The sequence below is a fragment of the Somniosus microcephalus genome, chromosome 18, assembly GCF_052327205.1.
Source record: "Somniosus microcephalus isolate GS21.2 chromosome 18, FLI_Smic_1.0, whole genome shotgun sequence".
Lineage (NCBI taxonomy): Eukaryota > Metazoa > Chordata > Chondrichthyes > Squaliformes > Somniosidae > Somniosus > Somniosus microcephalus.
The window spans coordinates 70,174,431-70,199,248 of record NC_141004.1 but is presented as its reverse complement, the minus strand read 5'-3'; the positions used below and the strand labels follow the sequence as shown (position 1 = coordinate 70,199,248).

The following is a 24,818-nucleotide window of genomic DNA, read 5'->3' as shown; positions in this document are numbered from 1 at the left end:
AGCAATGGTCACATCACCATGTAGGACCAGCAATGGTCACATCACCATGTAGGACCAGCAATGGTCACATCACCTTGTAGGACTAGCAATGGTCACATCACCTTGTAGGACCAGCAATGGTCACATCACCTTGTAGGACCAGCAATGGTCACATCACCTTGTAGGACCAGCAATGGTCACATCACCATGTAGGACCAGCAATGGTCACATCACCATGTAGGGATCATTATTCGTGTGTTAGCCTTGACAATGTTGCCAGTGGATTAGTTGCCCTGGGATCAGCATTGGTACCCCTGATCTTATCCTCAACCTACACCTGCAGGTGTGAACTTCTAGTAGGGGATGTGATGGGAACTGATAACACGCCCCCTCCCCACTGCATAAACCAGGGCCCTGAGTGCAGTGTGAGCCATGTTGGGATCATGTGACTGAGCAGAGTCCAGGTGCCCACATGCTCCCTGTGGATGATCCCGTGCTGCTGAATTGCATTTACTACTTTGAGAAGTGAATGAGTATTCAGAATCCCAGTGAAAATGGTTTTCATTGATAGCTCTCTGTTTATTCTGTTCATTACTTGCAGTCCTGTTTCACTAGGTTATCTTCACCAGCAGGTTACAGGAAATCCGTGTTAGAATTTCTACGTTAATTCTGTTTCCAGAACACCCGCTCGAGATCCCCTGTCATGGTGGCAGTGAGATTAAAGACTGCTCTTGATGTGGATGGTAAATACCAGAATTTGAAGCATTTCAATCAATAAAGCTTTCTTTGATTAAACAGGAGTAAAATCTCCTGATATCAATGCTCAATAACAAACAGTCCCAACCCACACTAAGAGCCGCTCACTCTGATACCAATACTCAAAGATAAATAGTTCCCCGCTGTTATGTTCATAAATAAATAGACATTTTCATTATGAACAGCTAGCTTGAGCTAGTCACTTTATTCAGTCATGTGGACTTCGTGTGCAGGCATCCATCTTGACTACTGCCTTGTGGATAACCTAGTGCATCATGGGTAGCCCACTCTTATATACATACAGCTCCACCTAGTGTACCATTCTAGGATGACATGTTACTGATCATTACATCCCCCTTTCTTTGAGGTTAAACAAAATCAGTATCAATCAATATCAATCAATCATAATGACATAAACATCTTCACAACAGTCAATACATTTTCAATATAGTTTTCTTTGTATTCAAAGATTAAGTCTATCAGGCTTTTTTACTTCACGTGTGGATCTTCTCAGCACGGGTAAGTCTGATGTGTTTTCATGAGAGCCTGTATGTGTGTTTGTGTTAGATTGTTCTGGTGGTGAGTGACAAGATTCAGTTGCGGCATTGTCATCGATTTGCTCTTGGATAGTCTCTTGTGTTTTTAGGAGGAAACGGCGGTTCCTCCTGAGAATCTGTCCTTCCTCAGTTCTAACAGTGTATGACCTTGGTCCTACTTCCTCAAGAACTGTAGCTTTCCTGTTCCATGCATCTGGATCCTCAATCCTGACAACATCATCCCTTGTCAATGGTTTCAGAGTTTTGGATGACTTGTCATAGTTTGATTTCTGTTTCAGCTTTAACAGTTGAAGTCTCTGTCTTAGTTCCTTACTCTGCTTTTCTTTTGCACAGCAGGGTAGCGTGGTGCACAACTTGTGACCCATTAGGAGTTCAGCAGGTGAAGAACCAGAGTCTAAAGGCGAGGCTCGGTAGCTCAGCAGGGCGAGATAAGGATCAGACTTGCTTTCTGTCGCTTTCTTCAGTAGCTGTTTGAGAACTTGAACACCTTTTTCTGCCTTACTATTCGACTGAGCATACAAAGGACTGGATGTGATGTGCTGAAAGTCATACTGTGCTGCAAACTGTTGCCACTCCTTACAGTTGAAGCACGGACCATTGTCGCTAATGGCAATCCTGGGAATTCCATGTCTGGTGAAGATGGATTTCACATGCATTATGACACTGCTTGCTGTGGTGCTTGAGAGCAGCGCCATCTCAGGATAGTTAGAATAGTAGTCAATCACTAATAGATATTCTTTACCATTCAAATGAAAAAGGTCCATACCAACCTTTTGCCATGGTGCTGTTGGTAAGTCAGCTACTATCATTGGTTCCTTTGCTTGTTTGTTTTGGTGTTTCTGACATGTCTCACATTTGCCTATCATGTTCTCAATGTCCTTATTTATGCCAGGCCAATAAACAGTGTCTCTTGCTCTCCTTTTGCATTTTTCAATTCCGAGGTGTCCCTCATGAATTCTTTTGAGCATGTCTTGATGTAAAGCCTGTGGAATGACTATTCTGTTCTGTTTTAGTAATAGTCCACTTGCGACACTCAATTCTGACCTGATGTGAAAGTACTTTGGACAGGAACCTTTTGACCAACCATGGTGAATGTTCTCTATTACTGTTTATAACACTGTGGCCTAGAAATTGGGTTGGTAGCGCCGGCGCTGAGCGCCTAAAGAGACCTAGAATTGGGGCGAAGCCGTATGTTGGGGCAGACGCTATGAAGATAGCGCCAACTCAGATATTGACTATACATTTAGCGCCTGCGCAAAGTGTTTGCGCGTGCCCGCGAGCGCAAGTGGCTCATGACGTCATTTCAGTGTGCAACGCCTTTTAGGAGCGCCTGAGCGCATATTGGGTGGCGCCCGGAGCCTTAGCGCCCAGCGCTATTAGTGACAGTTCGAGGGAGGGCTAACAGGCCCTTCTCGGAGTGGGGGACGCTATTTAATGGGGACAGCTCTAGTGCAGAATCTTCTGCCACTTAGACTGCTCATTGCGATCGCTGCTAGAGAGAGTTGGCGAGCTAATGTGGAGCGGAGTTCTGGGAATTAAGCTTTACAGTACTTGGTACATTCAACCCTGTCCGAAGCACTTGCAGCACTACACCTAAAAGCCTTTGACCAACTGGCATCAGAATGGGAGCTTGTTTGGAGGGCCATGGCCTCATCGCCCAACACTGTGAAGGGGCAGAGAGACGGCGGGAGAGAGGGCCGGGATTGGCCAGAAGGAGGAGGGGCAATGGAGGTCGGCCAATCCGACGGGATGCTGCGAGGGTCTTCAGGCAGCAGGTGACAAGCCTTGACATGTCGGAGGAGCAGTGTTTGGAAAGGCTCCGAATCTGCAGGGACATTGTTACTGATCTGTGCCACCTGCTTGGTCAGGATCTGCAGCCGCGTGAACGCTGCAGAACCTCTCTGTCCGTGATGGCTACACTGACTGATGGCCTCCATTTTTATGCCAACGGATCCTTTCAGTCAGCCATTGGGGACAATGCAACTGCCACTCAAGCTGCAGTCCGCTGTTGCATCCGGCAAGTGACAGATGCCCTTTATAGACGAACGCGTCAATTCATAACCTTCCCTCGAACCCTGCACAAGCAGGCGGAGGAGGAGGAGTATGAGGAGGAGGAGGAGGAGGAGGAAGATGGAAGGGCTGCTGAAAGTGGAAGGTCCATACGTCAGAGGCTCCTCTGGACTCCTGTCGACACCCCTGTGGCGGAATGATGAGAGTCTTAACTCATGCGCACTTTGGATGTTTGAGGGCCTCTGAATGCCAGCATCACTGAAAGTAGTCACATGCACCATGCCACATTGAAACTTCTGTTTATTGGCACAAAAGTCTTTCATTACAGCTAAACAACGTAATGTCAGCAGAAACCATAACTTTAAAAAAAACTGTGAACTGTTCGGCAAAGCCGCAAAACTCAACCAACCTTCTGCAAATATCACAGCAGGTGAGGGTGTCCTTGAATTTGGACAAACAAACGTCTCAGCACCTCCCTCTACAACTGGCCCCTTGAGGGAGAACGACTTCTCTTTCGCGCCCGGCCCCTTCCCTCCCTGCTGCTCCTCCGTAATTGGACCCCAGTGGCGGGCTCAAGGCTGGGGGACGCCTCCTGACTGTCTGGAAGCGCACAAGCCCCTGAGGTATGGCCTGGCCGACCTCTGGGCTTGGAGGGTGCGGACGCAGGATGCTTGCTGTGACCATGGCTGGAAGCAGTGTGGGCTGCAGGTGGTGGCAGCTGCAATGCAGGCGTCCCAGCGCTGACATGTGCAATTGTCTCCTGCCGAGAGAGGACACCTGCACCATGGTCGGACGACACACTGGCTATCTGAGGGGAGCGGCTCGGCTCATCCGCCACAATCGCATGCTCCACTGATTCCTGGCCTTGTACGGGAGTGGAAGGGCCTGGGGTGATCCTGTCTGATGCAGAGAGGGTGGCTGCAGTGAGAGATCGCGTTGCATCAATCTGGCTGTGGAGGAGCCCAGCAAGTGACTGCGTGGCAACAGTGAGGACCTGTGTGCCAGGTGCCAGTGCTTCGGAGAAGGCCTGGACAGTTCTTCCCATAGCTTCGGACAAGCCAGGTGCCGACCGCTCCACTGCCTCGGACAAGCCCTGCACAGACCTTTCCAGGGATTGTCCGAAGCCCTGAACAGTCCTTTCCATAGCCGACTCAAAGCCGTGGACAGTCCTCTCCATTGTTGGGCCGAAGCCCTGGATAGTCCTGTCCATTGTTGCCCCGAAGCCATGGATAGACCTGTCCATTGTTTCCCCGAACACCTGGAGAGTCCTCTCCATTGTTGCCCCAAAGCCCTGCAGAGTCCTCTCCATTGTTGCCCCGAAGTCCAACATACTCCTAGCCAATGAATCTATTGACTCAGGCATCTTCTCCACTGCAGCCATCAGCTCCGTGTGTCTGAGCCGGGCCTGTTTGCTCATCTCAGCCAGGCGACGGACCTCATCTGCACTCTGTGCAGCAGTCATAACGACCTGCCTTGCCCTGCGGGGAGACGGTGGCCGCACTTGCCTATCCCCCGTGCGTGGCTGCATGCCGCTTGGTCCGGCAACTGGTTCATCCTCAGAGCCCCCCCCCCTCCCCTCCAGGGGACTACTATCCCCAGTCTGTAGATGTGTCAGCTCCCCGGATTCTGCAACGGCTGGTCTGGATTCCTCCTGGTCCTCGCCTCCGGTGGCACTGGCACTGGCAGCTTCAGCGCGTTGAGCCCGAGTTGGTGCTGCTTCATCTGAAAGTGGGAGGTGGAAGAGTGGCTTTAGCAAAAGGGCAGCTTTGCTGAAAGGCATGCCAGATTGCGGCAAGGCTCTGACATGGCTGCACACTGAGGATGCATGCTGGCGGGGGGACCAAGTGGAAGGCAACAGGTGAAAAAGCTGAGAGTCTTACCCTCGCTGTCGGTAATGGGGTCGGCAGATGCAGTGGTCACTGGACCAGACAGACGTCCTCCAAGTATCTGGTGCACTCTCTCCTCCAGATCCGTGAGAGTGACCACTTGTGGAGGTCCGCCACCGGTTCGACGCTGCTCCTTCCGAATCATCGCCAGCTTGGACTGCAGGTGAAATAAGGGGAAGTTCTGTAACATGATGCCTTGAGACCTCATCGCATGCCCCCCATGGTGCAAGAGCCCGTACATGAGGCCTTGAGACCTCATTGCATGCCCCCCATGGTGCAAGAGCCCTTACAGGAGGCCTTGAGACATCTGTCCATGTGTGTGGCCAGAAAGGGCCATGGGTGCTTGCTGACAGATGGCCATTGGGGCATCATGGCAACAGGGTGGCCGAAGTCAGCTGCAGATGCAGGGAAGCACAAGTTTGGTAAACCATCACTCACCCTAACGATCCGTGTGAGGTCGTTGAATTTCTTCCTGCACTGAACAGGGGTCCTGGTCGCCATGCTGCTGGAGTTGACCCTCACAGCAACCTCCCTCCAAGATCGTCGGTAAGCCTTCTGATTCGGCCTCTTGCCATTATCCGGATACAGGACCACTCGACGGTGTTCAACTGCAGCCACCAAGTGGTCCAGGGCCTCAGTGCTGAAGCGCTCTGCTCTCTGTCTAACCTTCTCCATGATGAACAAGTTTGTACCGCCAGACAAGGGCGAGCGCCGAATCTGAGGCCTACAGGGCGTTGGGTGTTGAAGCTCAGACTGACTGACCCACCCCTTTAAGAGCCGGCCGGCGCCTGGAGGTCTCGTGCTTTCCCGTAATTGAGTTCACCTGCGCTGCGCCCGTCCGCGTCGATATTGAGTAGCGCCTGACCTTTTGCGCCTTAAGAGCACCGTGCAATGGCTGATTTAGCGCCTCAATCCCCTTTGGGGGCGATGCAACCCAATATCGCGCCAGGCGGCGATAACTTTCGTCTGGCTATAAACTTTGCGCATCGCCAGTTCTAATGCCTCAAGCGGGGCTATACCCAATTTCTAGGTCTTTTACTGTTTCTTCTGCTATTTGCTTTGAGTTTATGTCTGACACGGGCAGCGCAGCAGTGACCATACTCACATGAACATCCATGTCTTCTTCAGTAGAGCTCACATGACTCATTGTGGGTGCTCGGGATAGTGCATCTGCTAACACTATGTGTTTGCCTGGTGTGTAGATCAGTTCAAAGTCATATCTTTGCAGCTTCATCATGAGTCGTTGAATCCTTGGAGACATCTCATTCAGGTTTTTTTTTATGATGGCAACCAGTGGGCAGTGGTCTGTCTCAGCTGTGAAGGTGGGAAGTCCATATATGTAGCCATGGAACTTTTCTAGTCCAACTACCAAGCCTAGACATTCCTTTTCAATCTGGGCGTATCAACACTCAGAATCAGTCATAGACCTGGAGGCATAGGCAACAGGCTTCCAATCTTCACCCTCTGCTTGTAGCAAGACCGCGCCTAGGCCATCTTTTGATGCATCCGTTGACACTTTGATTCTCTTTGTTTGGTCAAAGAAGATGAGTGCAGGTGTGGTTGTCAGCACTGTTTTGAGGTTCATCCACTCTTGTTCATGTCTTTCTGTCCATGTGAACTCATTTGTTTTACGTAGCAGGTCTCGCAGACAGGCTGTCTTGGCTAACAAGTTAGGAATGAACTTTCCAATGAAGTTTATCATCCCCATGATGTGTAGAACTCCTTTTTTGTCAGTGGGTTGGAGCATGTTGAGTATGGCGTTTACTTTTTCCATATCTGGCTCTATTCCTTTACCAGATAGATTATCTCCTAGGAAAGTGACTTCCTGGACGCCAAACTGACACTTGGCTTTCTTGAGCTTCAGTCCATTCCGGCATATGCTCTGTAGCACTTTAGCCAGTCTCTCATTGTGTTCTTTCAGTGTGGAGCCCCAGATGATGATGTCATCAACATAGACCCGAACTCCTTCCAGACCTTCAATTATGTGTTCCATCGCTCTATGAAAGATTTCAGATGCAGATATTATCCCGAAAGGCATTCTGAGGAAACAATACCTGCCAAATGGTGTGTTGAAGGTACAGTATTTGGTGCTCTCTTCATCCAGTTTTAGTTGCCAAAATCCTTGTGAGGCATCAAGCTTTGTGAAGTATCTGGCACCTGACATTTCACTGGTGATTTCTTCTCGCTTGGGAATCTGGTAGTGTTCACGTTTTATGTTTGCATTTAAGTCCTTTGGATCCATGCATACTCTTAGATCATTGTTCTTTTTCTTTACACATACCATGGAGTTAACCCAGTCTGTTGGCTCTTCGACTTTCCTGATGACTCCTAGTGTGGTCATTCTGTCCAGTTCTTTCTTGAGCCGGTCACGCAGGGGTGCTGGAACTCTCTGTGGAGCATGTACCACTGGCTGAGCATCCTCCTTTAGCTGGATCTTGTAAGTGAATGGTAGAACTCCAAATCCTTTGAACACATCCTGGAAATTACTCACTACAGAATCCACTGATTCATCTGGTCTGCTTATGGCAGTTTATACGGTAGACTCTCTTGACCAGTTCCACGTCCTCACAAGCTTTGTCACCTAGTAGTGAATCAAGTCCTTCAGCCACAACAGAAAACATGAGATGATGCACTTTGTCTTTGACTGTCACTTTAAGTCTGCATACACCTAAGCTATCCATTTTCTGTCCATTATAGTCCTTCAGTAGTACTGACTTTTTCTGTATTTTGGGCTTTTCTTTCATATTGTTAATGTCACTCATACTGATTAAGTTTGCTTTTGCCCTAGTGTCGAGTTTCAATGTAACTAATGCTCCATTTACCTGCAGTGGGATCATCCATTTGTCCTCTTTTACTGCATTAACTTTATGTTCAGCATTGTCCATTCCTGAGGGCTGCACATTTTCTGTATCCTTTTCTATATTGTCACATGACACCATTCCTACAGAAAATGTCTCACTTAAATCAGTGTCCTCAATCACATTGACTTGTTGCCCTTTCTTTGTTTTTACTTTTGAAAAGCATTGTTTGGCAAAGTGATTCTTTCCATTACATTTTGTGCACATTCTCCCAAATGCTGGGCATTTTCGTGACTGGTGTTTGTAACCACAGCGTTTACAATTAAAAATTCCTTCCTCCGATTGCTTTTCATTTCTGTTCTGCCCATGTTTCCTCCCCTTGTAGGACACAGCACCGACAGCAGCACAGTTACTTACTACAATCGTATTATTATTAATTTCACTGAAAGTCTTTGTGTGCTTTTGAGCTAGCTCACTGGCTTGGCATATTTTCACAGCATTCTCCAATGTTAGTTCGGTTTCTCTCAACAAACGTTCCCTGACTTTTTTATCATGAATACCAAACACAATCTGGTCACGAATCATGGATGATTTCAGCTCAGGGAAATTACATGTCTGTGCTTTCAGTTTCAGATCAGTCACAAAGCTATCAAAAATCTCATTTTGCTGCTGTGTCTGTGAACGGAACACGTACCTCTCATAGGTTTCGTTCTTTTTGGGAGAACAATGTGTATCAAACTTCTTTAGCACATCATCCAATTTTTCTCTGTCCTCCTCTTGATCAAATACAAATGTATTAAATACCTCTATCGCCTGTGGGCCTGCAACCGTGAGCAGCAACGCTATTTTCCTTGCGTCTGGCTTCGTATCGAACACGATGGCAGCAATGTAGATTTCGAATTGTTGTTTGAAAGTCCGCCAATTGCAGTCGACGTTCCCCGTGAGTTTCAAACCCTCCGGTGGCTTCAAAGTCTCCATGTCGCGTTTCACAATATTCAGCAGGTTTTACCAATCCTGGTACCATGTTATGTTCATAAATAAATAGACGTTTTCATTTTGAACAGCTAGCTTGAGCTAGTCACTTTATTCAGTCATGTGGACTTCGTGTGCAGACATCCATCTTGACCACTGCCTTGTGGGTAACCTAGTGCATCATGGGTAGCCCACTCTTATATACATACAGCTCCACCTAGTGTACCTTTCTAGGATGACATGTTACTGATCATTACACCCGCTACTTTAATTAACTCACACATTTAAAGAGAAATGCTCTTCAGTAAACCCATGTACTTTTTCGCAAAGGCTTCCCACAGTCTCTAACCCACCCAGTCACGGTTCCGATTCCGGCTCTGCATCCCACCGACTCCAACATCTTTCCTCACCCATATTCATTGATGCCCATCCCCACCACAGAACCCTGTCTGTTCATTACAAACAGAACCAGCACACTAGCCACTAGTCCACTGCACACACTGTCACCCTGACATCCCCAGCATCTCCCCACTCCACTATCATCACCCTTCAGACCTCTGAACACAATAAATAACCCAATAGAAAGGCATTAGAAAATATATCTAACATATTCAGATAAGCCACCCTCCTCACATTACACACACAATGAAAAATGACACTTGTGGTAGAAATGAAATATGCTGTGGGGATCGACTGAATATGGAAGCTGGTCCCGTCTATCTGCTCAAGGGGTAGTTCTGTATTCAACGGCTTGCTAGGCTTGTATAAACCATATGGTATGAGGGATCTTCTACAGTGGGGCACCACCTGCTCTGTGATGGTGTCACAGCAAAAGCTGACCCTCCCACCCTAGCAGCTGAACAGACAGCAGGCTCTTCAGTTGACTGATGAAAGGTCATCAACCTGAAACATTGACTCTGTTTCTCTCTCCACGGATGTTGCCTGGCCTGCTGAGTTTTTCCAGTGTTTTCTGTTGTTATTTCGGATTTCCAGCATCCGCAGTATTTTGCTATCTCTTCAGTTGACTCCCTGTGGCCTGTTAAGTGGGTGGATAGCTGGTTACAGGAAACTCTAAGCTATCAGTAAAACGGGACTGTTCAGCCGATACCTTGAGCAGACGGGCAACCCACCATAACCGCTACAGAGCAATTGTTTAAGGTAAGACTCCAGTGACAGAGCATCTCTAGAAGACAGCATGGGTAGGAGATGGGATTATAAAGCTACAGGGCCCATCCTGCAACCCAACCCGTGCTCCAGTCTAGGGAGGCTCCATGCCAGGTGGGGAGAGGCCCCCAACACATGACCCATTCGAAAGGGGAACAAAACAATCCCAGTGTCATTCTCAGAGCAGCTGTGCAGTAAAGTCTGGAGCCGATGTCTACTTGGCCTCGGCTGTGGTCACGTTGTCTATCACACGGAGTTAATACAGAGTCTGGAATACCCTCACATGTCCTGCTCAAGTAAGATCAAGTAATGGAGGTAACTGTGGCACCTCTTACAGTCATTTTCTCAGTCGACTGGTGATCCTGCTTCCTGTCATAAGAGTAAAAGACTGATGGCTTTATCCAAACAAATAGCACTGAGTCATTCTACAGGTTCAGCAAGTGACAGCCATCTCCAGACAGTAATATTAAAGGTAACCATCCCTTCAGCCTCCATCTTCAGTCTGGACTTGGAATTTTCTCTGTGTTATTTTCTGTTTCTTGCTGAAAAGATAGAGAGAATATTACATAAAATGGGCACAGTAGTTATTTTATGTTATGTGTTATGTTATGTGGTTCTGGCAGTTTGAGAACTCGAATTCAGCTTTAAAAATCTGGAAATAAAAAGCTGGTCTCAGTAAAAGTGACCGTGAAGATGTCGGATTGTTGTAAAAACCCAGCTGGTTCACGAATGTCCTTTAGGGAAGGAAACCTGCCGTCCTCACCCAGTCTGGCCTATGCGTGACTCCAGTCCCACCCCAACATGGTTTATTCTGAACTGCCCCTCTGAAGTGATCTAACAAACCGTGCAGTTGTGTCAAAACCATTATCGGCGGTTCAAGAAGAAGGCCGACCACCACCTTCTCGGGGCAAATACAGATGGACAGTAAATGCCAGCCTTGCCAGCGATGCTCACATTCCAAGAATGAATAAAGAAGGGAAAAAAACAATCATACCCTTAAACTAGGAAAATCCTTTGGCTGAAAGGGATACTGTTTCAAATACATCTCCTCTTGGGTTTTTTCTATTAACAAGATGGTGGTAAAACAAAGTCTTGACTTGGGCAAGATGTCGCTCAGGTGAAACTCATGCTCCTGATGTTCTGGACTGGGAAAGGGATGACTGCAGTGGTACAGTGATGGGTGTTTCATCGAGGTGTGTGCTGAAACACATTGGAGAGTCTACTGAAGGACAGACACATGTACCATATCTGACATAGCACCCCGGCACTCTAACTAGGAAACAGATCTGTTCAGCAGGACTGTCTCTCTGATGTGATGCAATAAGCCCTATTATTACAAGGAGGTAAGAAAAATCATGTGTTTGTTCTTTATTCACCCATTGTGTGGCTATACAATGGCCATAATGGACAGAGGTGAAGAAATAAAGGGCATTTCACACAATCCATATCGAATCTTATTTATTAATAATATATATTACACTATACTTGGTTTTGGCATGTTTCTGGAGGATGGTTCTGACATAAGCCAGGGAACTATAGACCAGTTAGATTAATGTCAGTGGTGGGAAAGATACTAGAATCTTTGCTAAAAAATTAGATAACAAAACATCTAGAGAAAGAATATAATAATAAAAATTAGCATGGATTTCTAAAAGGAAGGTCATGTTTAATGAATAGTACTGATTTCTTTGGCAAAACAGCAGGAAGAGTAGACAAGGGCAATGCAGTGGATCTGGCATACGTGGACTTTCAGAAAGTCTTTGATAAGTTGCCACACATGAGACCTATGACAAAGGTTAGGGCATGTGGTGTCAGGGGGTCATGTCGCAGCATGGATTAAAAGATGGCTACAAAACAGAAAACAAAGGGTAGGAGTTAAGGAAAGTTTCTTGCACTGATGACTCAGAAATTGGAGGTATGGGGTCCAAATTTGTAGATGATACCAAATTCGGGGCTCTGGCTAATAATGTGGAGGACTGCACCAAAATACAGGAAAGCTTAAAAAGGCTTGTAGAGTGGGTGGAGAAATGGCAAATAAAATTCAATATAGCAGTAATTCGTTTCGGTAGGAGGAATATGGAGACCACTTATTCCTTGGAAGGTAAGAAATTAAACGGGGTAGCGGCGCAAAGAGATCTGGGAATACAGATACATAAATCACTAACAGCAGCTACACAAGTTGATAAGGCCACAAAGAGTGCAAATAAAATACTGGGGTTCATTTCTAGAGGAATAGAATACAAAAGCAGGGAGGTAGTATTAAATTCATATAGAACCTTGGTTAGACCACACTTGGAGTATTATGTGGTTCTGGTCTCCACACTACAAAAAGGATATTGAAGCACTGAGAAAGTGTAGGAAAGATTTACAAGGCAATGAGAGGATGCAACTAACAGGAAAGATTGAGTAGACCGAGGCTCTTTCCTCTGAAAAAGAGAGGACCTGGTAGGGGTCTTTAAAATTATGAAGGTGTTCAATAGGGTGGATGGAGAGAAACCGTTTCCACTGGTGAGTGAGTCCAGAGCAATGGGGCATAAATATAAGATGCTCACTAACAGAGCAATTAAAGAATTTAGCAGGATTTATTTACACAGTGAGTGGTTGAAACAGATAGTATTGGATGCATTTAAGGGAAGCTAGATGCATACTTGAGGGATTAGGGAATAGAAAGATACAAGAGCCAAGTGGGAAGAGCTCATGAGAGTAGGAGGAGGCTCATGTGGAGTAGAAACACCGCCACAGACCAGTTGGGCCAAATGGCCTGTTTCTGTGCTGTAGATAATTCTATGTAATTTTGTGCTGGATATATTATGATCTTTCTGATGTCACACCAACAGTTCTGAATTTATTCCCACTCATTGGCCATGCACTCTTCCAGATTGCTGGGTGTGCGCGATGGAGTTTGCACCCACCTGGCCACTGAAGCTGGGCAGCTGCCAGTACGTGTCTTGGAGGTACTGGCTCCCGAAGCCGGTGATCCGTTTGATCTGATGGTTACAGATCCCTGCGACCTTCGCAGTAAAATCAAGTGTAAAAGCAAACTTGACGAGATCGGGGTTCTCCTGCGTCACCTTGCTCCTCACTTCTTTTTCAATGTATTGGTCTGCCAGTTCCTTGAAGGAATTGTAGCTGATGTCCGTGAAGAAGGTGGAAAGCAGCGAATTCCCTTGGAGCTGCCAGAGACAAATGCAAACTAAAATCAGGAATCAGTGCAACACAATGAGGCTTTATGAATAGTCACCAATTGCTGTCAAGTCAATACATCTGGTGATCTAGATGGTGCATTCAAGAAGTGACTAAAACTGAAGTTGTATGTTAGTATAGAAAGTGTAGGTTTAATAAGTTAATGTAAACTAAGTCATTATTGAATTATACGTGTTCAAAAGACTGGGTGCAAATATAGAATTTTTGTCCTATTAAACATGTGTATCTTGTATGTATATATCTATATCTTATTAAAAAACATTGTTACTGCACGCATTTCCCATCCATGAAGCTTTACTTCCTGTTCTCGTGTCTTTGTCACACTTTTGTATCATTTTTCTCCCCAAATTCTTACATCTACATTTATAATGGAAACTGCCTATGTAAACATGTCACACTATAATGGCTCCAACTTCAAAGGAGTTGCTTGATCTTCAAAGGGAAGAATCTCCTTTCAACCCAGGGATCCTCCAGGATTCATCAGTTTCTGTGTATCCGGCCGATACTGATGGATGGCTTCTTCAGCAGCAGCCCCAATCCCATGACCTCCACCACCGGCAGCAAGTGCATGGAAACACCATCCCCTCCAAATCACACACCATCCAGGCTTGGGCATACATCGCCTTTCCTTTATCGTCACTGCCTCAAAGTTCTGGAACTCTCTATCTAACAACACTGTGGGAGCACCTTCAACACATGGACTGCAGCGGTTCAACAATAAGGCCCACCACCACTTTCTCAAAGGAAACTAGATAAAGAAAGAGAGACTTGCATTTATATAGCGCCTTTCATGACCTCAGGATGTCTCAAAGCACTTTACAGTCAATGAAGTACTTTTGAAACGTAGTCACTTTTGTAATGTAGGAAACGCGGCAGCAAATTTGTGCACAGCAAGTTCCCACAAACAGTAACGTGATAATGACGAGATATTTGTTTCTGTTATGTTGATTGAGGGATAAATATTAGCCAGGACATCAGGGATAACTCCCCTGCTCTTCTTTGAAATAGTGCCGTGGATCTATTACATCCACCTGAGAGAGCAGACGGGGCCTCTGTTTAACATTATATAAAAAAGCCAGCAATGCTCATTTCCAGATAATGAACAAAAAAACATTTCACACATCTTACCTCTGTATCAACGCGATCACCAACTTTTTGGAGCAGTGCAACGATTTTCCAAACGGTGTCGTCCACTATTGGGAAAAGAAAGCAGGATGTCATTGGTGGCATCCAGGAGGAATCCAGTGTAAAGAGATTAGGACTGGATCAGAAACCCAGAACCATTCACCCTATCATGTGCGGTATTCATTTTGTGGGCTGGACCATCAAATGACAAATAGAGAAGCTTCCCAATCTCAGGGCCTCCTGTTCTCTTTGTATAAATGATCTCATTTAAAGGCTGTGAAGGATCAAATTTCTTGGTGCAAGAAAGTCCCAAGATTGAAATATTGATCACACAGCTTGCTGTGCTGATGAAGGTTAGAATCTGATAAATGTGACCGATGCAGTAAAGAAAGAACTTGCAATTATCGAGCACCTTTCATGGCCTCCGGACATTCCAAAGCTCTTTACAGTCAATGAAGTGCTGGTGTGGTCACTGTTGTAATGTAGGGAATGTGGCTGGCAAACTACGCAGAACAAGTTCCAACAAGCAGCAATGCGATAATGGCCAATAATCTGTTTTAGTGATGTTGGTTGAGGGATAAATATTGACCAGGACACTAGGGAGGACTTTCCTGTTCTTCCTCAAATAGCGCCATGGGATCTTTTACATCTACCTGAGAGGGAAGACGGGCCCTCAGTTTAACGTCTCATCTGAAAGCCGGCACCTCCGACAGTGCAGCACTCCCTCAGTACTGCACTGGGTGCATCAGCCTAGATTATACGGTCAAGTCTCTGGAGTGGGACCTGAGCCCACAAGCATCTAACTCAGAGGCGAGGGTGGTACCATTGAGCCATGGCTGAAACACCTATATAGCCAACAGCTGCTTTACATGCTGCTTGTTGATGGTTAACAACAAACATAACTCAGATTGGAATTGGCCAGCAGCTAGGAGACCCGTCATTGTGAGAGACATGAGGGAACCGAATATGGGATCAGCTGATCCTGAAACCTACTCTGTGCTGGATGAAAACCGGCCATATTGATTAATATATATTGGTAGGGACTGGAGATTGGGTGCATGGTAGGTTTTTTCCAGTTTGTAGAAGCCCCACCCCCGCCTCCAGTACCTCATTAACAGCAGAGCCATGCAGACACTGAGTGCCCCAGGCTCGATGCCCAGTCGGTTCTATTCACCCATCTCAGTGGAGGGAGCAATAGAGGAAGTACAACTGGCCTCAGAGCCCCTGGGTTAGACCAAGCAGTGAACTCTGCTGGCTGTGTGCACGTGTGGGCATTGGAGTGGGCGGGAGGAGAGGGGGCTTGGCAGTGATGAGCCCATGGGTGCCGACACTGACCTGGCTGAGATATCAGAGGACAACCCGTACCCCCAGCACAGAGTGTAGATCCTCAGGACAGAGGAGGCAATTGTCAGAAAACAAAAACAACAAATAATTTTAGACCTAAAGATTTCACCTCAAACAAGTGTCACATAGGTACACGCTCGGCAGAGGTGGTCACCGATCCAGGCCAGGATCTTCTCAGGAGAATCACCAAAGTATTTCATCCAAATCTGGTGCATGAAAGCCTTTCATCCACTCACACGCTACTCAGAGGTCCCTCTTACACTTCCTCAAATGCATGGAAACGTTGCAGATTGTTGGCAGAGGCGTCACTGGTGAATTGAAGACATTGTGGCAAAAGAGAAAGAGTTCTCCATTCAATTGTTATGACTTTAACTCGGCTAAATGTGAATTAAAGGTGGATTTCAGTTGGATATATTTTTTAAGGAAGTGCCTCTACCAGGAGAGCGGTCAATACAGAAAACTGACCAGAGCAGTCCACATTTTCAATGACAATGAGGCTTCTTTGTTAGTGTCACTGCCTTAATCAACAAATGCTTGGTGACTGGCCAGCCTGTCTTTGCAATGTCACTGTATTTTAGTCAGGAGACTGGGGGTGCTTCGTGTAACTGAATTGTAAGCCCATTTATAAAGAAGCTACTTACGATTCTGTTACATAAAAATCATAAGAGGAAGCCTTTCCCCAAGATGTTCACTCAACTGAATGAATCATCGACCAGTGGGTGGAGGTCAGGGGCGAAATTTGGCCACTAGCTCATTGGTGATGGTCGTCAACGTGTCACACACTCACCGGATTCTCTCGGCCTCTGTGTTTCTAATTCTTCTACTAAACTTCTGTCCTTCATGTTATTCTCATTTCCCTCACTGGACTCCAATGTCCGAACAAACCGTTTCACTTCCTCGGACACCTGCTCATACAGGTACTCTGAGTCTCGGTCTGGAAGACACAAAGATCACACATTAGTTTCAATGGCCCAGATATTCCGATCACAGGCCTCCCGCGGGCGGAGGACTGCGATCTGGAAAAATCTGTGCCCTTACCTGGGGGCTCCCGGGAGGCGCACAATTCCGGTGCTGGGCCTCTCCAAACTGCCGGTGCGCAGGGCCCATGTATCCCAGAGGCACATGTAATTCACAGCGTCCCTGGGATCACATGGGCCATGGGGAGCCAATCAAAGAATGGAATCTCCCTTCATACATTTGACAGGAAGACCTGTCAAATATATGAATGGAGATCACTCCAAAACATAGTAAAACTTTAAATAATTTTTTTAAATCACAAAGTTTTTACGGGGCTAAAAATAAACTTACCTTTTTTAAGTATTTTAAATGATAAATCAATGGAAAAAAATTTTGTTTTTTACTTTTTTCAACTTTTATCCTGGTAAAAGCAGGTGTAAGAATTGTAAGGGTTTTCTGCGGGCGGAGGGTCTCCAAAAAGCGGAATTATCCGCCCGCAGAGGCCCTTCTCCAGGACAGCCGGAGGATCTGTCAAGACCATTCTTGACGGATCGGAAATGCCGGTTTCCAGCACATGCGCTGTGCATGCCTGAAACTGGCATTTCCGATGTCCCTACGGGTGGGTACACAGCCCGTACACACCCGTAGGGATCGGAATATCCGGCCCATTAACTTTCCTTTGGCTTTTCACGTGACTGAAAAGACTTGGGGATGCAGGATTTGTAGTTGCAGGACAGGTCAGTGCAAGATTACTGCTGCCTTAAAGGTTACAGATTACTGATGCTAGTCTCTTTCAGACATGGACACAAGGCCTCATTTACAGATTATATTCAATATATTTACTCACTATTTCTAACCCGTGCCTTTTCACATCATGGGACCAGTACTTCAGTACTGAAGGTGAATACCTGGGGTCTGAACAGATTATCCGTGATCTAATTGAATGGCGGAGCAGGATCGAGGGGCTGAAGGGCCTCCTGTTAAGACCAAATTGAACTTTTCAGGATTATAAGGAACTAAAAATAGCTGATCCAGTCAAATTGCTCATTATGGTGAGATGTCTGAGTGCCAAGGGGCACGAGATAAAATTACAATAGTAGGAGTAACAAGGGAAATTAGGTTGAATGTTTATGCATGAAGGGCAATAGAATGATTTACCAGGGAAGACAGTTCAGGTTGTGAGGGGAGACTATCAAAAAGGGAAGGGTTTATTGATCGAAGTGGTTTCAGATGTGATTCGCTCCGAATTTTTTCCCATTTATCATGCTGGAAAGCCATTCAAACAGGTCCTACCTGTTTTACCACACCTGGGCCTGCAGACATCTCTGAGATCCAGCTGGCTAGGCCTGACTGCTTTATTCTTGTTGGCTCCTGTACCGCCAGATCCAAGCCCTTTAACTTCAGAATTATTTTTCTTAAAAGAGAAAACTCTCCTGAGACTGCTTTTCTTCTTGAGGCCCTTGGGTTTGTGAGTGGGGACCGGCTCTTCGGGTGGGTCCTGGCTGGCAGCAAGGGGCTGCTCTCCATTCTGTTCAGGAGGATGTTCTGCCTGAGGAAGACCAGGCTCCTTCGTTCTTTTACGTCCTTCATCTTTCTTCTCATCACCTTTCCTTCTCCACAGGAAACTGGCAACTTTTCCGAAGAATGTTTGAGACTTTTTCCCTTTTTTCCCATCCTTGCTTCTTCCTTTGTTGGCTTCCTTCTCCACCCCTGGCTCAACGCTCAAAGAGTTGCTAACTGGAGGCACGGTATCATCTCCATGCGTTTGTCTCTCTCTCTCATTTTGTTCTCTTCCTCTAGCTCTGCCATGTATCCCCGGCGCGCTCAGCCCAGGTCTTTCTCTGCGGCTCGTGCGTCTTTGTGGGACCATTGTTGGAAGAGATCTCCGCTTCAGCTCCTTGTCCATGACACCACCTTCCCTTAGACTTAAGCTGCGCTTGACGTAGACTTCGACCACTCTTCTGGGCTTCAGTCTGCTCATGTTCACACTGAGAACATTCTCTGTGGGACCAAGGCTGCCCGCGACACAAGCTTCAGGCAGCGACTCCATTATTTTAGTATCAGAGATCCTTTCTGTAAAAAAAAAGCACAGTTTCTGAGAACATTCAGTCATGGAATTTAAAGCACAGAAGGAGGCCATTCAGCCCATCATACTTGTGCCAACTTTCTGAAAGACTATTCATTTAGTCCCATTCCCCTTACCGTCCCCATTCCCTTTTAAATTCCCCGTATATCAAATATTTATCCATGTCCTTTTTGAAATCTATTATGTATTCTGTTTCTACAACTATTTCTGGTAGGGGATCCCAGGCCCTAACATTCTACGGAGTAAAAGAAAAATTCTCCTAACTAAGGTTGCCTCTTACCTTTTTGGGTGCGCGGTCCCTTTAAGGGGCTGTGCGGCCCATTCGCAGTTCTATGCCTGCGTGAAACTTTACACTGAAAAAGCCAGTTGCGGCCGCACACCTTATAGGGAACGCTGCTCCTAACCTCTCTCTTGCTTATTCCCAAAATGATCTTTGTTCCCTTTAGTTACCAACTCACTCACCAGTGGAAACAGGTTTTCCTGATTTACCAACAACAACCACTTGTATTTATGTAGCGCCTTTAATTACTAAAACATCCCAAGGCGCTTCACAGGAGCGTTATCAAACAAATATTTGACACCAAGCCATATAAGGAGATATTAGGGCAGGTGGTCAAAGAGGTAGGTTTTAAGGAGTGTCTTAAAGGAGAAGAGAGGGAGGTGGAGAGGCGGAGAGGTTTGGGGAGGGAATTCTGGAGCCTAGGGCCTAGGCAGCTGAAAGCACAGTAGCCAATGGTGGAGCGATTAAAATTGGGGATGCACAAGAGTATCAAAGCCACCTCATAAATTTCAAAATCTCCATTAGACCTGCTCCAACCTTTTCTGTTCCACTTTCTCTAATCTCTCCTGATAACTAAAGCCGCTCATTCCTGGTATCATCCAAGTAAATCTCTTCTGTACCCTCTCCATGGCCTTCACATCCTTTCTAGCAGAGGGCCCCCAAAATTAGATGCAAAATGCTAAACTAAATCTCTCTGCTCCTCTACTCGTTTTAAAGATTTACCATTTAGTATAATTGTCCTCTCCTTACTTATCCTCACAAAATGTGTTGCCTCATAGTTTTACACATTGGGGTAGAGTTTCGGCGATCCGGGTGCATTCTGCGCTCAAACTTTCGCTGATTTTCAGAAGTGTGTTTTTTGCCCATGTTTCTTCTCAAACTCATTTGCATAATCACTAATGTTAAATCTTCCATAAACCATATTGGGCAACATTTTAGAAAGTCTTTTTTTACATTAGAAAATATTGCTTGATATATTTAAGAGTGGTAATGTGGTGCAGTTTTATTAATACAGCTGAAAATGGGCTTACCACAAATAATAAGCATTTTTCGTCAGAGCGTCTAGTCCACCAGCTATGAGTGACCCGATTTTAAATAACCATTTACTAGGGGTATTAATTGGGGTACTGTCATCAGTTTCTTAGCAAATGAAAACGTTTTTAATATTTAAAAGTTTTTAAAGCGTGCTTATTAGTGCCTAAAAAAAATGCTTAATTTTAAGAGCCTCCTCGCAAACGGACGCAATTCGCGGAAACTGGCAATGTTGAAAACAAGGATGAGACTTGGCCAGTTTTGTGGGCGGGAACAGATTCCAGCATGATTTTTTTAAAACTAGCACAAAAGATGGTGGAAACAGGATTTGCGCTGGTCGTAATTTGCCCTTGAAATTGCTCGAGCTTTCGCGCTGGTTTGGCTGATTTCGGGTGAGTTGCACTGAACAAACCAGCACAACCTCGTCAAAACTCCAGGCCATTAAATTTCCCCCTCTCTGTCCCACCGTCGACTAACCTGTCTATGTCCTGAGCATCAATCAGGTAAAAGATTTCATCATAGCCTTGGTTAAAAGGTTTCTGTGAAGGACTCAGAGAGTTTGGACACAGAGGCCCAGATTTTGCAGTCAGCGGCGAAGGAACAACGCTCGCTGTTCATCAAGCTGACAGTGTGCGGATTTCCACGTTTAACTGCGCATGTACGGACTCCGGAAGTTGCTGTCCGATTTATTGCATAATAACGGTGAGCACTGACAGCCTCACTGTTATTCGCAACTCAAAATCCGGGCGGTTATTTTGGAGACAGTTTAAAGCAGTATGTAAGAATAAAGAAGGACGAGCCCCTCGCTCTGTTATAAGATCCCGTTCCTTACTGTCCCTCTCCATGTTATAGGTCCTCTATCATACTGCACTCCTGGCAGGCCTCCCACATTCAACCCTACGTAAACTTGAGGTCATCCAAAGCTCGGCAGCCCGTGTCCTAACTCGCACCAAGTCCCGTTCAACCATCACCCCTGTGCTCACGGACCTACATTAGCTCCCGGTTAAGCAATGCCTCAATTTTAGAAGTCTCATCCTGGTTTTCAAATCCTTCCATTGCCTCGCCCCTCCCTATCTCTGTAATCTCCTTCAGCCCCACAACCCTCCGAGATATCTGCGCTCCTCTAATTCTGCCCTCTTAAGCATCCCTGATTATAATCGCTCAACCTTTGGTGGTCATGCCTTCTATTGCCTAGGCCCTAAGCTCTGGAATGCCCTCCCTAAACCTCTCCACCTCTCTACCTCTCTGTTCCTTTAAGACACTCCTGAAAATCCACATCTTTGTCCAAGTTTTTGGTCATCTGCCCTAATTTCTCCTGATCTGGCTCGGTGCCAAATTTTTGTCTTAAAGCAAACTGGTGAAGCGCCTTGGGACGTTTTATGAAGTTATATAAATACAAATTGTTGTTTTTATTGTTGCCTCTCGCCCTTGTTATAGAACCCCCTTCCTTGCTGCCCCTCTCTGTTCTAGGATCCCCTTGCTCACTGCCCCTCTCTCATAGAATCCCCTTCCTCACTGCCCCTCGCTCATAGAATCCCCTTCCTCACTGCCCCTCTCTGTATAGAATCCCCTTCCTCACTGCCCCTCTCTGTATAGAATCCCCTTCCTCACTGCCCCGCTCTGTTATAGAATCCCCTTCCTCACTGCCCCTCTCTCATAGAATCCCCTTCCTCACTGCCCCTCTCTGTATAGAATCCCCTTCCTCACTGCCCCTCGCTGTTATAGGGTCCCTTTCCTCACTGCCCCGCTCTGTTATAGAATCCCCTTCCTCACTGCCCCTCTCTGTTATAGAATCCCCTTCCTCACTGCCCCGCTCTGTATAGAATCCCCTTCCTCACTGCCCCTCTCTGTATAGAATCCCCTTCCTCACTGCCCCTCTCTCATAGAATCCCCTTCCTCACTGCCCCTCTCTGTATAGAATCCCCTTCCTCACTGCCCCTCGCTGTTATAGGGTCCCTTTCCTCACTGCCCCTCTCTGTTATAGAATCCCCTTCCTCACTGCCCCTCTCTCATAGAATCCCCTTCCTCACTGCCCCTCTCTGTATAGAATCCCCTTCCTCACTGCCCCTCGCTGTTATAGAATCCCCTTCCTCACTGCCCCGCTCTGTATAGAATCCCCTTCCTCACTGCCCCTCTCTCATAGAATCCCCTTCCTCACTGCCCCTCTCTGTATAGAATCCCCTTCCTCACTGCCCCTCGCTGTTATAGGGTCCCTTTCCTCACTGCCCCTCTCTGTTATAGAATCCCCTTCCTCACTGCCCCGCTCTGTATAGAATCCCCTTCCTCACTGCCCCGCTCTGTTATAGAATCCCCTTCCTCACTGCCCCTCTCTGTTATAGAATCCCCTTCCTCACTGCCCCGCTCTGTATAGAATCCCCTTCCTCACTGCCCCTCTCTGTATAGAATCCCCTTCCTCACTGCCCCTCTCTCATAGAATCCCCTTCCTCACTGCCCCTCTCTGTATAGAATCCCCTTCCTCACTGCCCCTCTCTCATAGAATCCCCTTCCTCACTGCCCCTCTCTCATAGAATCCCCTTCCTCACTGCCCCTCTCTGTATAGAATCCCCTTCCTCACTGCCCCTCGCTGTTATAGGGTCCCCTTCCTCACTGCCCCGCTCTGTTATAGAATCCCCTTCCTCACTGCCCCTCTCTCATAGAATCCCCTTCCTCACTGCCCCTCTCTGTATAGAATCCCCTTCCTCACTGCCCCTCTCTGTATAGAATCCCCTTCCTCACTGCCCCTCTCTCATAGAATCCCCTTCCTCACTGCCCCTCTCTCATAGAATCCCCTTCCTCACTGCCCCGCTCTGTTATAGGGTCCCTTTCCTCACTGCCCCTCTCTGTTATAGAATCCCCTTCCTCACTGCCCCTCTCTGTATAGAATCCCCTTCCTCACTGCCCCTCTCTGTATAGAATCCCCTTCCTCACTGCCCCTCTCTCATAGAATCCCCTTCCTCACTGCCCCTCTCTGTATAGAATCCCCTTCCTCACTGCCCCTCTCTGTATAGAATCCCCTTCCTCACTGCCCCTCTCTGTATAGAATCCCCTTCCTTGCTGCCCCTCTCTGTATAGAATCCCCTTCCTCACTGCCCCTCTCTGTATAGAATCCCCTTCCTCACTGCCCCTCTCTGTATAGAATCCCCTTCCTCACTGCCCCTCTCTGTATAGAATCCCCTTCCTCACTGCCCCTCTCTGTATAGAATCCCCTTCCTCACTGCCCCTCTCTGTATACAATCCCCTTCCTCACTGCCCCTCTCTGTATAGAATCCCCTTCCTCACTGCCCCGCTCTGTTATACAATCCCCTTCCTCACTGCCCCTCTCTGTATAGAATCCCCTTCCTCACTGCCCCGCTCTGTTATACAATCCCCTTCCTCACTGCCCCTCTCTGTATAGAATCCCCTTCCTCACTGCCCCTCTCTGTATACAATCCCCTTCCTCACTGCCCCTCTCTGTATACAATCCCCTTCCTCACTGCCCCTCTCTGTATACAATCCCCTTCCTCACTGCCCCTCTCTGTATAGAATCCCCTTCCTCACTGCCCCGCTCTGTTATAGAATCCCCTTCCTCACTGCCCCTCTCTGTATAGAATCCCCTTCCTCACTGCCCCTCTCTGTATAGAATCCCCTTCCTCACTGCCCCTCTCTCATAGAATCCCCTTCCTCACTGCCCCTCTCTGTATAGAATCCCCTTCCTCACTGCCCCTCTCTGTATAGAATCCCCTTCCTCACTGCCCCGCTCTGTTATAGAATCCCCTTCCTCACTGCCCCTCTCTCATAGAATCCCCTTCCTCACTGCCCCGCTCTGTTATAGAATCCCCTTCCTCACTGCCCCTCTCTGTATAGAATCCCCTTCCTTGCTGCCCCTCTCTCATAGAATCCCCTTCCTCACTGCCCCTCTCTGTATAGAATCCCCTTCCTCACTGCCCCGCTCTGTTATACAATCCCCTTCCTTGCTGCCCCTCTCTGTTATAGGGTCCCCAGTCTAAGGATGAGAAAGAGCAGTCAGCATTCCCTGTTGCTGATTACTATCCAGTGAATCCGGCCGGTAATTGTGAATGAGTGCCATTTCGATAAGTAAAATGATCCTGCCTTCCATTGTGGAATAGTCCACTTGTACTCAAGGCTCAGATATGAATAAAGGCCCATTGGCTGAGTTACCAGAGGGGTGAGCAGTGCCATAGGAGGTGCAAACATGGCAAATATTGCTAGGTTTACTGAGTGGGCCGGGAAGCTGCCCCAGATGGCACCATCACTGGAGAAACTGTGCCAACCGCAGAGAAAACCCTTGCAACAAATTCAATGCCTGAAGCTTACCTGTGCCAGTGAAGGGCTGCAGACCAATCCCTCCTGCCCTGGGTTGTATCAGTGGGCTCGGGCTGTTTACGATGTATATGTACCTCGAGTTGCATTCAGATTACAAGGAAGTGCATACCTGCCAATGTGCGATCGCACTGCACCCTTAAATGGACTCGCTTGGCTTAGCCAGAGGGAGGAGGCACGTAATCAGGTAAAGGTTGAATTACTTTTAATCAGCTGTTCAGATTTGCATTGCTCTCATTCTCCTGTAAATCACCTGACATGAATTTCCCAACTCTGTTTATCTGGGAACACAAGCTCAGGACTTTCCAGCCAATGAAGTATTTCAGACGTGTACTCACTGTTGTAATG

At 46.9% G+C, this 24,818-nt stretch overlaps 2 protein-coding genes across 2 annotated transcripts; both read right to left on the bottom strand.

Annotated features, from left to right (window-relative positions):
- Nucleotides 1-904: 904 nt before the first annotated feature.
- Nucleotides 905-5,447, bottom strand: LOC147105364 (uncharacterized). The gene is made up of 2 exons (XM_086011654.1): nucleotides 5,183-5,447; nucleotides 905-5,024 (listed from the first exon to the last, which is right to left on the bottom strand). Exons 1-2 carry the CDS (start codon nucleotides 5,445-5,447, stop codon nucleotides 3,781-3,783), a joined length of 1,509 nt encoding a protein of 502 aa, XP_085867780.1. The 3' UTR covers nucleotides 905-3,780.
- Nucleotides 5,448-9,034: 3,587 nt separating this feature from the next.
- LOC147105363 (uncharacterized) lies at nucleotides 9,035-24,610 on the bottom strand. Its single transcript, XM_086011655.1, has 6 exons — nucleotides 24,465-24,610; nucleotides 18,046-18,825; nucleotides 16,583-16,729; nucleotides 14,455-14,519; nucleotides 13,035-13,295; nucleotides 9,035-10,664 (listed from the first exon to the last, which is right to left on the bottom strand). Exons 2-6 carry the CDS (start codon nucleotides 18,800-18,802, stop codon nucleotides 10,620-10,622), a joined length of 1,275 nt encoding a protein of 424 aa, XP_085867781.1. The 5' UTR covers nucleotides 18,803-18,825; nucleotides 24,465-24,610; the 3' UTR covers nucleotides 9,035-10,619.
- Nucleotides 24,611-24,818: the final 208 nt, after the last annotated feature.

What these genes read in the sequence shown, in the direction of transcription:
- LOC147105364 (XM_086011654.1), bottom strand. Translation starts at nt 5,447, where the DNA reads ATGAGGTCTCAAGGCCTCATGTACGGGCTCTTGCACCATGGGGGGCAT. An exon ending in CCCCATTACCGACAGCGAGG is followed by an intron (nt 5,025 to 5,182) that starts GTAAGACTCTCA and finishes TCCCACTTTCAG; the next exon opens with ATGAAGCAGCACCAACTCGG.
- LOC147105363 (XM_086011655.1), bottom strand. Translation starts at nt 18,802, where the DNA reads ATGGAGTCGCTGCCTGAAGCTTGTGTCGCGGGCAGCCTTGGTCCCACA. An exon ending in GCCCAGGTGTGGTAAAACAG is followed by an intron (nt 16,730 to 18,045) that starts GTAGGACCTGTT and finishes TGTGTCTTCCAG; the next exon opens with ACCGAGACTCAGAGTACCTG. An exon ending in TGCCCAGCTTCAGTGGCCAG is followed by an intron (nt 10,665 to 13,034) that starts GTGGGTGCAAAC and finishes CTATCTTTTCAG; the next exon opens with CAAGAAACAGAAAATAACAC.